Below are 13,894 nucleotides of genomic sequence, written 5' to 3' on the forward strand. Positions count from 1 at the left end.
GAAATATGTTGATTTTTATGAATGAACTTAGAAAGGAAAAATATAATCTGTGTGATTTGGTGGTTTTCTGGTGTAAACAGATGGGGTTTGGAGGTTCAATAGTAATGAAACTATTTTAATACACTTTTAATAAATCTAAAGAATTTTAATTTCCCAAAAGGCATGTAGATTGCTGCAGAAGATTTCAGTATTCTGGACAAGTTAAAAGAAGGCAGAAAGAAACTGAAGTTTTAGACAAAGATAGTATAATTATTAATTTAAACATACACAACATAACTGCATTCAAGAATTGCTAATAATTATCCTAGTTTATATCACGTCATTATCTTATCCTAAAGTTATTCCCAGTTTGTTTTCTGTGAAATCCACAAAAAGTTTTGGCTTTTGATGCCAGCTAGGTCTGTGCACAAGAACAGGCTGAAGAAGCTCTCTAAGGTACGACTTGGATCACAATTTTTAGTCATTAAAAATGCATAAATGCCCTATCTCTGCCAAGAGACACGGATCTAAAGCATATAGTGATTGGTTTCAGGGAAAAGCTAATTGACTAAATAACCTATTCACAAATTTCCCTGGTATCGCCAGTCCTCTATTACTACTCATCCTGCTTTCCTCTTCCCCTCCTTTGTCTCTGTGAGCAGCCTCCCCCTACAACTACTCCCATGATTCATCTCCTGCCCTTGAGGAAAGAAACTTCCCGAGTTTCTTCTTCCTCTCTCTCTGAGAAAGATTGTGAGAGAGATTTCTGCTTCACTGCAAGCATGAGCAGACAAGCTAGCAGTGATTCCCCTGGCTCTGCAACTTAAAGAAATCAGAAGTTAAGTCTCCTCTACAGTGTTTTTCCCCATGATCTAACACTGTAGTATCAGCAGCTCAGGCAGTTAACTCTTCCAGTATTTCCAGCACTTGGGCTCTGGGAGTTTTGGAAAAGGATCATTGACTCTGTCTAAGGTTTTGTCAGATGTGTTCTGTTCTGCTGCAGAATTTCCTGTGTTGCTTTATGCAGGGGCACACATGGATAGACTTGCACATACAGGCTCACAGATTCACACACATGGACAAACCCCTGGACACACACACATGCTTGCCCCTCCACAAGCTTCTCTCTGCACCACTCAGCTATATTTTTGCACAAAGCTCACACAAACACACACTACTTTTGGGGGGTTTGTTTCTTAATTAGATAAAAATGTTATTTATGCTTTTCTTGTTGTGAAATGGGATCTACTAAAAACGCTGGAGAGCATGTAAAATTATCTGCAAACAGCTCACTTCTGAGCTATTTAATTTTTTGACTAGCTCACCTGTAATGCTTCTGTCATGGGTAACCTGGAATGTCATTGTATTTCACATTCATCTCTTACTGTCTCTTTAAACCCCAGTATACCCAGAATCAGAATTGCGGGGCAGCTGGGACATGCTGGTCCCTTTAGAAAGCCAGGGCACCCAAGCTGATCCCTTCCTTGCCTGGTGGAGTTTGCTGAAGGTGGGTGCTACCGTTTCAAAAGGCTTGCTTTGGGTGGGTTTCTGGGCTTGACACTGTAGCAACCTGGAAAAACTTCATTTCGCAATTAGAAACTGTCTTTAGAGTGAATCTTGTGAATTCCACAGGCAGTGGAGTTTGATCTGGCCCCATGGGGCTGGATCAGGCCGTGCCAGCACCAACAGTGGATTCCCCCTGCTCAGCAGTGGGCCAGGGACACCAGCCCCAGCTCAGCAGTGGGTCAGGGACATCAGCCCCAGTGCTGGCAGTGGGTCAGGGACACCAGCCTCAGCTCAGCAGTGGGCCAGGGACATCAGCCCCAGCGCTGGCAGTGGGTCAGGGACATCAGCCCCAGCGCTGGCAGAGGCCGGTGGGCAGCAGGGGGAAGCGAAGCGGCGGGTGCAGAGCTGACCCCACACCACTGGCAGGCCTTCACCTGCCATGGGACAGCTCTGTAAGCTGCCACCTTCCCGGGAGGGCTCTTTTTGTGCACCATCATTTCTCCCTTTCCCTCCCAGCCCATGGGCCACCTGGGGAGCCCCACCCTGAGGAGAGAGCTGGTGTCATTTTCCCTCTGTCTTTCAGGATATGTGGGCACATCTTGGGAAGGGTATTTCTGGCATTTTGGATCTCTCTTTGCACCTGTGGAGATGTAGCAATTTTGTATCTAGTGGTTATTTACTGAGGGTTTTTTTACCTTTTACTGTTCTGCTTGTTGGTAAGTGGTATTTCTTCACTTATATCTACTAGTATCCTTTCTTTATTAATGGAAAGGGAATGGTACATCCCCTTAGTTAAGACTAACTCATTTTAGAGTTTCCTCTCTAAACTGTGTCCCTCTCTAAATTGCCCTAATTCAAGACAGCTTATCGCTGGTCTGCCAGTTTAGAGTCTGCATAGGGGAAACATTTTGGCCAATTCATATTTTGCTCTTCAGGAGGTCAATTCTGGTCAATTCAGGATTCTTTTTTTTTTTTTTTTTTTTTTTTTTAATGAATCTGAAAACAAAAATGGTTTGGACATTTCCAAACTAGTACTCAAAATTACAGAGGTTTTTGTTTTTTTTTTTTATCCCATCCTCCTTTGGTTTTTCAGGTAGATAACATTATGCAATAAGTACTTATATAGATAGTTATCAAATACATTTTAAATATTTGGACACAGTAGCTACTTGCTCTTTAGAAAAACTCTTCATAAAGATAAGAAGTTATGCAGTCAAAGATATATCTGAATAATGTGCACAGAGAAACAAAAATGTTCAATTAGCTCTCATTAATTATCTCTCATCTCTGTACTGGAAAAAGAGAGCTCTGAGAAAAATAGTATTCAGTAATGTAATTAAAGATTACTTTTACATATAAACACACAGACCCTGTTTTGAAGCAAATGGAAATCTGTGGCAGGAAAAGCAGGGGAGGTTTATAAACAATCAGGATTCTAAGAGTGCGTTTCATGAAGTGGAGATAAAATAGGGAGGAAAAAAGTCTCAATATGTGTCTGAGCACTGGAACAGACTCCCCAGGGCAGTGGTGACAGCACCAGCCTGACAGAGCTCCAGGAGCGTTTGGACAACACTGTCAGGCACAGAGTGTGACCTTGGGAATGGTTCTTTGCACTGCAAGAAATTGAACTTGATAATCCTTGTGGGTCCCTCCCCGCTCAGAATATTCTGTGACTCTATGAATATGTGTTGTGAGAAACAAATAAATAGTAACTAGGCAAGATATTTTGACAATAGTATTTCCACACATATATACCTTTGCTCTGTGGTTTCTTATCTAAAATCACAAGGGGATTCAGTTCTAAAGAAATGTTACTTTCATTTTTTTTTCTGAAAATTACATACTTTCAAGATACCACATATCATCTAAAATTATGGTAGTTTAGACTAATACTGATTTTGAAAATCTCAACTCATTATCAGGTGATTATCTACATAGATTTTTATTTTACCACTTACTTTCTCTCCACTATCTAGCCACATGGAAATAGTTTTCAGTCACTTTTCTTTTACTAAGTTATTAGGTTCTATTTTCATTCTGATATTTCAAGTTATAAACAGTCATAAAACAGAGTTTAAATTAGATGCCAGTTATAATGTTCATTTCCTTGCGCCTTGAACATAGAGGATGGCCTAAAGCTCTGGCCCTTGGGGACACCTTCCTTCTTATCTTGATGCTTGAACTATCACAAAATTTGCGCCTATCACAAAATTTGGTATGATATTGCATGCATTTTGCTGTTGTTTGGAAGTTAATGCAAATTATTTTTCTCTGAAGGAACTTCAGGACTGGGTCTATAGCATACATCTATTGTGAGATTTGAAACTGCTTTATGGAGATGTCTTAAGAAAATCCTTCCCACTACACAAAAGAATGAATCACCAAGGTTTAAATAAAGATTTCATACATTTCCAGGCCTAAATGAGAAAGCACTAAACAGCTTTTCTATTCATGAATATAAGCCTAGAGTCATACAAGCAGCAGCATATAATTTAATTTCTGAATATTAAAAATTTCCCTGCTGTTAAAAGGGGAACAGATAAGTTCAAAGGGAAAGAAAGAACCTGAGGATCATTATTCTGAGACTACATGTGGCTTAGGAAGACTAAATTACAAATGGCTGCAAATGGGAAATGTATTGGGATAAAACAGTACATATAGATCCCCTTTTCTTATACTCTTTTCCTGACATCCAGAACTGTTGGAGACAGGTTATATTTCTAAATGCACTTTTTTTCTTACTTACTGTGGCTGACCAGAAATTCTGAGTATATCTATCTTAAATTTGATTGAATATGATTTCCTTTGTCACACAGTTTTTGCATTATTAGTTCTTCTAGAAAACTAGGAAAGGTGATCTAAAGGGATGGATGTGGCTATATCTCACAACTGTCTTATGATGGTTCAAATAAACTGAAAATTCAATTCTGGGAGGATATTAAAGTTAAGGTACTGGGAAACCTTTGTACACATTTTTAAAAATACCGTTAGCTGGTATGTAAACCTAAAACCTGTCTTATAATTCACAGATTCTGATTTGTTTCTTCTATTTGTTTTTTCACAAGTGAAAGCTTGGTCAGTATAAGGATTATATGCAACCTTTACACAAAATTTAGTTTGTGCTTTGCTACACAGCAATGGGGAGACTTGGAAGAATTATGACATTTCAAAGCAAATGTTTTGCCTAAGTGAAAGCTGTCAACAATGACTGAAAATTTGACTGTACTTCAGGTCCTAAGGGACAAATCTGACCCTTTTTTTGGTAACCTGTTGGTAAAGTCAAGAACTATTACAAAATCAGAAAAAAGCCCCAGCCCGTCACATCTGGGAAATAGCAGTTCCTATATTCACAATTCCACAACAGTGAGATGACACAGTGCTGGAGATGACATGTCCTGTCTGTGCTGAATGTTTTGTACTGTTTGAATGGCCCATTTATATACACTGTATCCTTACATATTAATAAGTTCCACTGGAAACAAATCTCTCAGGTGAAAAGAAAGCTGCAGTGGGGTATGGTGGGAAATCTGTAAAAGTCTGGTCCTTTCTCATGTGTTAAGTTTATAGGTTAAAGAGACATTTTTTGAAAATTGTTATATAAAGAAGGGAATGCATGATAAAAAGCTCAGAAGTAAAAAAGATTTTAAAATAAAATGATCAAAATTGATAAAAAGTGGTTCACAAAACAAAAGAAAGAAAATACTTCAGATAGTGTTGAGCAGCTATGGGAAATAAACTGTGCAGCAAACAGACTAAAACCAGAAATTTAAAAGGGGAGAGTGATAAGGAAAGGTGAAGTAGAAGAATAGAGACAGAAGCACATCCAGATTAATTTTATTCAAATTAATTATTTCAGTAAGCAATATTAATACTGAACTGGTGATAAGCATGACTGATGGTGGAAAAGCAAACACTGTTTTCTCAAATATGCTGGAGCCTCAGGCACCACATATTTGCACTCATCTTTATACCCAAGATTCATCCCAAATATTCATTTAAGAGTGTCAACACTATTCTTTTTGAAAAAACCAAAATTACTTAAGCAATTAGTTAAAGCAGTACAATTTAGAGGTATAAGTTCCCAAAGAGTTGCAGTTAAATAGGGCCTAGCAGGTAACTTGACTGCATAAAAGAGCTGGAGTATCACTCAGTGCTGACTTTGTATTGAGATTTGCCTTCTTCCAGTAGATCTCCACAAGCACAAATATTTCACTTGGGTGATCTCTGGAAGGCATCACAAAATATATTTACAATTTGTTTCTTGAGAATACTGCTCCAATATGTAGAAGTGCTATTTAACTAAATTACACAGAATTTGTCCATCTGGTTTATTTCTCTAGTAACAAATGAGTGGCAAAATATAGTATCCTTATTTTCATAAGCAGAATAAAGTTTAGTTATTAAGCATCTTTGGGTCAATGCTAGGATTTAAATTAGGTATAGCAATATTTTTTAGAATTTCTGTAAATCCTCCTATTTCAGCTGAACTAGAAAATACTATGAGAAAAATATTAATGAATATAAAATCTGATTTAATCCTTTGGAATTTTTGGTCACTCTGAAACTAGAAATATAAATGGTTTTTATCTTTTATTTTGAAAAATTAAGACATTAAATAGAAATAAAGTTTTGTGGGATTTTTAAAATCAAGCTGTTATTTACAAATTTGAAGAAGATCATTGCAACTAATTAGCAATTAAATTCTTTGGTCCCTAGGATGTAAAATAACATCTTCACACAACTTCATCAGCAGAAAGTCATGGACCTTGAAAAGTGGTCCAAATATGTATAATTTAGCAGCTAATTCTGAACAAGTTCCTGTGCCACCAACAGCTCCCTCTACATCAGCAGCATCAGCTGAAAGCATCAGCTGAAAGCTACTTCTGCAGTAGGCTGAGCTTAACCCACCACTACTTGACTACACCTTGCTTATATGTTCAGAAATATTATTGGATATCTAGGAACTGTCATGGCTAACATGGACTGACTACTTAAAAATATAAAAACCACAGCTGAATTAGAGCTGCTGGTGCTGCTTTATTACATAGAGCTCCCAACCAGTTAAATTGTGATTGCTTTCATTTAGAGCATGTTGCCTCTGGAAACTCAAAATAATTAAAGGCAAGCTGAAAAATAGTAATATAGAGAGAGGAAAAAAGATCTGCAGTAGTATAGCTCTCTTCTGAAAGGAAGAACATTACACAAAACCTGCACTGCAGGTAATACACTTTTCTTTGAGTTAGGTCTTTGAATAAATTTAATGAGCAACAATCAAAGCAGGACTGACAGTGGATTAGGTAAACTTTCCCACTGATTCTGTTACAGAAAAATGTTTTTGCTCAAATATCCACAGGACAGGGCTTTTATACTATTGGAAGGTAATATCTTCAAATTTTATCATCTGAACATTTAAGCAGCTCTCTAGCAACAACAGTTAGTAAAAAACAGCACCTCTTCATAAGTAGCTCTTTGTCAGAAGCAGTAGTAAAAATACAGAGGTAGATCCTTTTTTTTTCCTAAATTGCTGTGGTTTATTGTATTACATGGATTTTATGTTATTCATTTGCATCTTCACAAGCTCTACCAGGCCAGCAAGGATTAGTAGGATAGGACTCTCCCAAGGACAGTATGAAACCAATCTTAAGTAACAGCATCTAGATAGAGATTTTTGTATGGAGAGGAGATTATGTCTCAAGTTGCAATGTATGCATGTAAAAAGGTATGAGTTCTTGACTTATTCAACAAATTATAAGTAACCAATATAACTCCAAAATTTTTTTCTTTTATATTTTAATTTTCTTTTCTTTCTGATATATCAGAAGGCCAAACTTCTGATATATCACATTTGTAAGAGCAACAGGTTGTGATACAAGTTAGATATTTTGAAGTATTCTTCAACTGGAAAATCTCTGAAGAAAATTAAAGTAATTATAAAATGCTGCTCTATTAAAATTAGTTTATTTCTGTAGTTATTATTATTTCAGAATTACAAGTACTTAAAATATAAATTTGAAAATTTCCCTATTATGATATACTATGCATGAAACTGCCTATGTAATTCTTAAGATATGGTTAAAAAAGGTGATTAGCGTAATATGGGTAGAACAAAGGCCTGTTTATGCACATAGTCTGCAGCTCATTGAATTACATTCCAAAATATTATTTGCCTGAGCCTATTTAGAGAAAATAAACAAAACCCTTATTCAGCTTGAGTCTGAACAAATGTCACTTGCATGAACATATTAGTTCACTTGAAGCTTTAATCAGCATGTGTTTAATTCCTCCAGGAGGTGCTTATCACAATAGAAATAATAAAAGAAAAAGTTTCTTGAACAGCATGACAACTAGGTCATACATAGGCTGTCCTATCTGAACAACAGGAGCGGTATTAATAGAACGAAAAGTTATCAAAGAAGATTTTATAATCATCATATTGGCATTTATGTAACTATAATAATCCCTAGTTGTCCCTTAGTCATTAAGTTCTGATATTTCTATCAGAATGCTGATATTTCTATCAGAATCTGCATTTGCATGTATACTGTCCTTCTTCTTATGATATGGTATCGTGTGCTGCACTTTGTTTTCAGAGTAAACCACTGCTTTTCTCACAGAAAAAACAGGGCATTTTAAGACATTCATATTCTTTTTCTACATAGATCAAGTACTTGTGTAGAAGTGAGATCGTAAATACTCAAAGAAAATGTTAGTGAGGCAAATGTGGTATACATTTCTATTTTATGAAGAGAGTGAAGATAAAAACCTAACAACTTTCTTTGAAAATAATTGTGAACTACTTTGATATTCATAAAACTCATTGATCCCAAACTAATGTCTTCTCTGACTTTTTCATACAGGAGAAAACCAATATAGTGGAGCAGCAGTAAATTCTCCTCAACTATGGTTCAGGCCCTCAGTTCCAGTAATATTCTGAGTTGTTATAATTATTCGTATGTTCAATTTCTAGCTAAAACACAAAACTGCCTTCTATCAACCATGAGAAATAGAAAATATGCAGATTTTGTAACTAGGATATACATTGAAATATGAAATGCCAGATTTTCCTTGCCCTCTGCAAAGAGAAAATAAAATGTATGATATATATTTGTGTAATAGCATACCTCCATCAATGCATTCTGGGGTGAAAGAAATATCATCAAGAGCAAATTCTGTGGGTTGACTCCAGCCCACTTCAGCTTCAAAGGCAACTCTGAAAAGGCTGTTACTGGAGAGAACTACATTTCCATACATCCATTTGTTTTCTTCATTTCTAGTAGAGGACCACATAAGGATATCTGTTCCATGTTCTTCAACTGTGTATACCTGTGGATAGATCCCCAGAGAAATGCAGATGAATCAGCATTAAGCAACAGGAGAGCAGCTTGGGAGGGTAACATAGCTCAAGTGCAGCAGTGAACTACTCCCTGCCTGGGGAGCACCATCCCTCCTAGATACACTCTCATCCACTTCATATTGGTGATGACCAAATGTTACCAAATACTTTTGCTAATGCTAGTTCAGCTTCAAATTTAAAGCTACTGTGAAAAAAAAAAAAAAAAAAAAAAAAAGAAAAAAAAGAAAAAAGAGCTGCTAATAGAATCACTAATTGCAAAATCTACAAACAGTCTCAGTCTGACATATAGAACATAATGAGTAAAACCCTGAAATTAATTTAAAAATTGATAAAAGACTGAGATGGATCTTGAGCTGTCCTTTCATCTCTAAAAGGCGAGCTCCTTATAGTGAGACTGAGTGAAGATTTTAGAGATACAAATAAAAAACTTAGGAAACAGAGATTTAAGTCTGTCATCTGGTACAAGAAATTTATGATACAGAGTTTGAGATAGTCACAGGAAGTTATTGAAAAAAAAAAAAAAAATAAAGAAAGCAAGCATATTCTAACCATTCCAGATGATAACTATTCCTTAAAGGGACTGAATATTATAATCAATATCCTCTTCTTTAGAAACATAATTCTCTTGAACTAATTTTCCAGTGACCTGTAGGTTCATGTTGTCAATGAATGCCCCAGTTTAATAATGGAACAGAAACCCTGAGGCCCAAGAAAGTTATGAACGTATATCCATGGTAAGGATGTGTGTAATTCAATACCTTTGATTCTCCCAGTCCACATGGTGGGACAAATAAGCTAAAACCCAAATGGTACCCTAAATCCCACATATTTTGTAGAAATTGGTTTACTGATTAAAATATATATGAAAACTCTTGCAAGTTATTTTATTTTTGAAGTAAGGGAGCAAGAAAGAATACCAACAGAGAGTAATTCAAATCCAGACCAAATTTTGTCAAGCCTGATCTTTGGTTACTGGACTATGTAACAGCAATATCTTGTCACTGTCTTCCTAAAAGTATACCTCTTGTAGGGCTGAAAGGACAGGTGTTGAGAAGAAAGACATGTCTCAACCCATAAAGTAAAATTAAAAACTGTGTGTGACAGTTTTTCACATTACCAGGCTCTGAGGTTTTAATAAGTTGAAACCCTTGACTAGAGAAACCCTTCATGTGAGATTAGGACAATGTTAAACACCTATAGGTATTTCTGGAACCATTCACTATTTGACCAATCATGGAATATGACAATCTTGAAGATCTGGAGTTTTACAGCATATAACAATGTTAGCATAGTTTTAGCTATTAGCATTGATATTTACTTTTGGAAGGTAAATATTGAGGTACTGTCCCTTTCATTATATCTCATTGTTAAGTCTCACAGCTGTGCAAATAGCTATTGGAGAAGTGGGAAAAATCCAAAACATTTGAAGACTATACTAGCATCTTTCTTACAGGATACTCAAAGATTGTCCCATTGGTTAAAGCCAGATTTTTTTTTTTTCCAATTCTTTTGGTCAGGTTAGTAAGAGAAGTTTCTCATACTAAAAATTTCAAGGTACAATAATTGCTTGAACAGGTCTGTCTATGTACAGAGAAATTTAATTGTGTCCGTACAAAGTCTGGTCCCAAATGCAGAAAGGACCAATTCTGTGCACATACAGATCAACCCTGCGGCTCAAGCTCAGTACAAACAATAAACCAGTCACTGCTGTATGTTCACTGGCCAGGAATGGCAGCAAGTCAAACTGGGTCTTAAGTGGGACATTTTGATGACATCAGCTCCTGTTCACATAGTTACAAAGTCATCTCACATGCCTTGTTTTTCTTTTCTTTGAGATTTAACTTACATTTACCATAGAGTAAGGGTGTGCAGATATGTAATTACTAATGGACTAAATAACATGTTACGGTAATTTATTCTACTCTGTTTTCAGTTAGGTTTGACTAAAGTTTAAACCTGATGTATAACAATCACATAACTAATTGAGGAAACTGGTTTAATTTAGTATGAATCTCTAAACTAGTACACTGGAAATCTCTGTTGAACTCCCAGTTCTGCTTCATTTGTCATGTATCCTCCTGGGGTGATGCTTCAACCCCACTACTTGCCAAAGTACTCCTGAATACCTGAGTTCTCTAAACCTTTTTTTCTCCACAGCTATGCCAGGAAAGGGTCTGTGTTCTTAAACATCTTCTAAAAAAGTTAGATGAAATTTCTAGAAGAATAGCACATAACTGAAAATGCATGCTAAGTCAAACAAGATAAAAGGAGAGTTCAGAAAAGTGGGAAGCCCAAGGACTCTATTCCTTTACCAGAGGGTACAGGTCTTATTATCTCTGAGGTTGTGCCCAGTGAAAGTGAACATCTTTCCTGGGGCTACCCATGTAATGCAGTGTCTGAGCATCTTCTGGATCAGGAAGTACCTCAAGTGTATACAAGACTTTTGCTAGCCTGTGTAAGCATATACAGCACATGAAATGTTGAGCAAATTTTCATGGATAAGATCTCCTTAAAGCCCTGGAAGTGTACAACTCTGTGGGGCTTAATACCTCCAGCACCACCTTCCTGCACAGCATCCTATCTAAAGTGGACAAGCTAGCCTGGTGGTGAAAACAACGTAAGATGTGCAAGATAAAAAAGCTAGCAAGATGAATCCCACTGTATGGTATATAATGGAAGAAAAGCAACCATCAAATAAAAAACAACAACAACAACAACAAATCCCAAATGAAAAAAAAAACAACCCCCAAACCCAAAACCCCCTCAAAACAACCAAACAAGTTGTAGCAAAATCCCATTGAACAACTCTGTATTTATCAGCCTGATAAGATTGTTCTCTCCAGCCTAATACTGATCTAGCTGATCCACAGAGAACAACATTCTTTAGAAAATCCTATTTACTGCCTTAAAGTCATGACTTAGTTCTAATTCTCCACAGAATATCCTGTGTGTTAAAAACTTGTGAATTCTTTTTTCAGCTTCTATTTCATTTTGAGGATAGGGAAAGTACTTTTTATGGTCATAAAATGAAAAAAAAACATTTTCTATTTGTTAATCAGCAGTTACAACTCATGGCTATCCTGTACCCTCATCCTGATTTTTCAATATGATGTATTATCTTCCTGATCTTGCCTGAATCTAGCAGTTGGAATGCTGGAAGGTACTACATTCCACCTGAATTGCGAAATAAATAAGAAACCAATGCACGTCTGAAGGGCGCATAATAAGAGATGTATTCTCCCAGCATTGACAACTTAGAGTCTTTAATTGCCGGCTGAGGAAACAGGAAAATCTTGAGAAAGAGAACCTGTATTTTCACTTCATTAGGCACCAGAGACTTGTGTCAGCTGAGGAAAATTTCCATTGACTCCAGTGAATAATGATGCTATGTTTTCTGCTTTACATTTTTAAGATCATGCCTTTGAGCTCTTCACGTTCCTCAGCAGTCATCGTTGCATGTCTTCCTTGGACTGAAGTCCCATCAGAGACAAACTTAAATTGTTGCTCTGAAGTCCACAAATCAGATTATAAAACTGTATCATATTTCATTGTCTCAATAGGGAAGCACTTAAAAAAATCATTACCTCTTTTCTCTTTATTCCTCTAAACCTTTGTTTAAAGTAATAAAATTTTTGCCTAAACATTAGTTTGAAACAATAAAATATTTAGGTTTTTGAATAAAATTGACCTGTCTTATACGAAAATTTACTATAAATCAGTTCTGTTAGTATCAACAAATACCAAGGCAGAAAATGGATGTATCAGCTGTACTATCACATCAGTAATTAATTTCAGTTTTAATTCTCCACTGTATGAGCATGGCAGACTGTCCTGAGGTAAATGGGCAGAGAAGCATAATAAACACTGAGTGTTTCAGCCTAACTAGCAGATGATCAATAGAATTTCCGTTGGAATGAAACAGATGTAAAAACTACATTCATTTTTTGCTGAAACTACTCTCTTACACCATTAAATTCAACAATGTAGTCATAAAAATGTAAAGATAAATGTGAGAGGTTTTTTTTTTTAAATTCACATTTACTGCATAATACCACAAGATTTGTTTGTATTAAGAGGTATTTTTGCCCAGAGCATATTAATTGATATATTAGAAAAGGCTTGTATTTAGTGCTGGAAAGTTCCCCTTTCAAAGACTCTTACCAAATACTTCTGAGGAAAGCTAGTGGGTTTGTTCTTAATCATTGCGAAGTGATTTTTTTCTCCTGCTGGTTAATGATTGCTTAAAGCAGGAATATTCAGATCTCTTTTAAATAGCATCTATTTTGTTAGTGCAAGACTTTCTGCAAACATTGTGTCTTTTCTAAAAATAATAATAGCCCAGACTTTTGGTTTCCCTATGAACAAATTACAGAGTTTATGACAATGGAATTGTGCAATTGAAATGTGCATTGCGAATACAGAATAGAAGCATTTCTAGTTCCTTTTTCCCTTTCCTCAGTGACTAGTTCCTTTTCTGAGTAAGAATAGGATTGTTCCCACAACTTCACATTATTTTGTGTAGTTCTACCACGTCTATTTCCTATACCATTACAATGTTCATTTTTATCTTTCTTTTACCCATTCCTTGTATGTCATTTTAATCACACATCTCAGTATGTCCTATATCTGCAGTCCTTTGATTTTTTAAAAAATTCAGACTCGACCAAATAGCTGTCTTTCAGATAAGAACTATATCAGCTTTTGTACTGATGTTATTATATTCTGGCACATTATTCAAACTTCCTATTACAGTTTGACTTCTTTCACCTCCAGTGCAAACTGAAAAAAAAAAATCTTCACAGAGCTGTTTTAGAAGTTTTGGGCTGTTGATTTTATTGCTTTTCTTTTTTGTTCTTTTTAAGCTTTCTTTTTCACTTGAATGGGTACAGTTAATTTATATTCTTGATTTAATAAGAGCAACAGTTGATACTGAAATAGCTTATTAGTTTGATAGAAAAGAGCAAAATGTCCACAGAAGTAAATTGTTTCTGTGATGGGATGATATTCCTTGCTGAATACTTCAGTCTGTTTTGAATACATTTCTACATAAAAAGT

General features: G+C 35.9%; 1 protein-coding gene across 1 annotated transcript in view; it reads right to left on the reverse strand.

Annotated features, from left to right (window-relative positions):
• MALRD1 (MAM and LDL receptor class A domain containing 1) overlaps positions 1-13,894 on the reverse strand; it is a 239,833-nt gene that overhangs the window by 67,055 nt on the left and 158,884 nt on the right. Inside the window, exon 33 of the mRNA XM_083877445.1 lies at positions 8,607-8,808. Within this exon, the coding sequence (XP_083733571.1) occupies positions 8,607-8,808 (202 nt within the window). The remainder of the gene's footprint in view (positions 1-8,606; positions 8,809-13,894) is intronic.

This window comes from Zosterops lateralis (assembly GCF_965231275.1).
Source record: "Zosterops lateralis genome assembly, chromosome: 1".
Taxonomy (NCBI): domain Eukaryota; kingdom Metazoa; phylum Chordata; class Aves; order Passeriformes; family Zosteropidae; genus Zosterops; species Zosterops lateralis.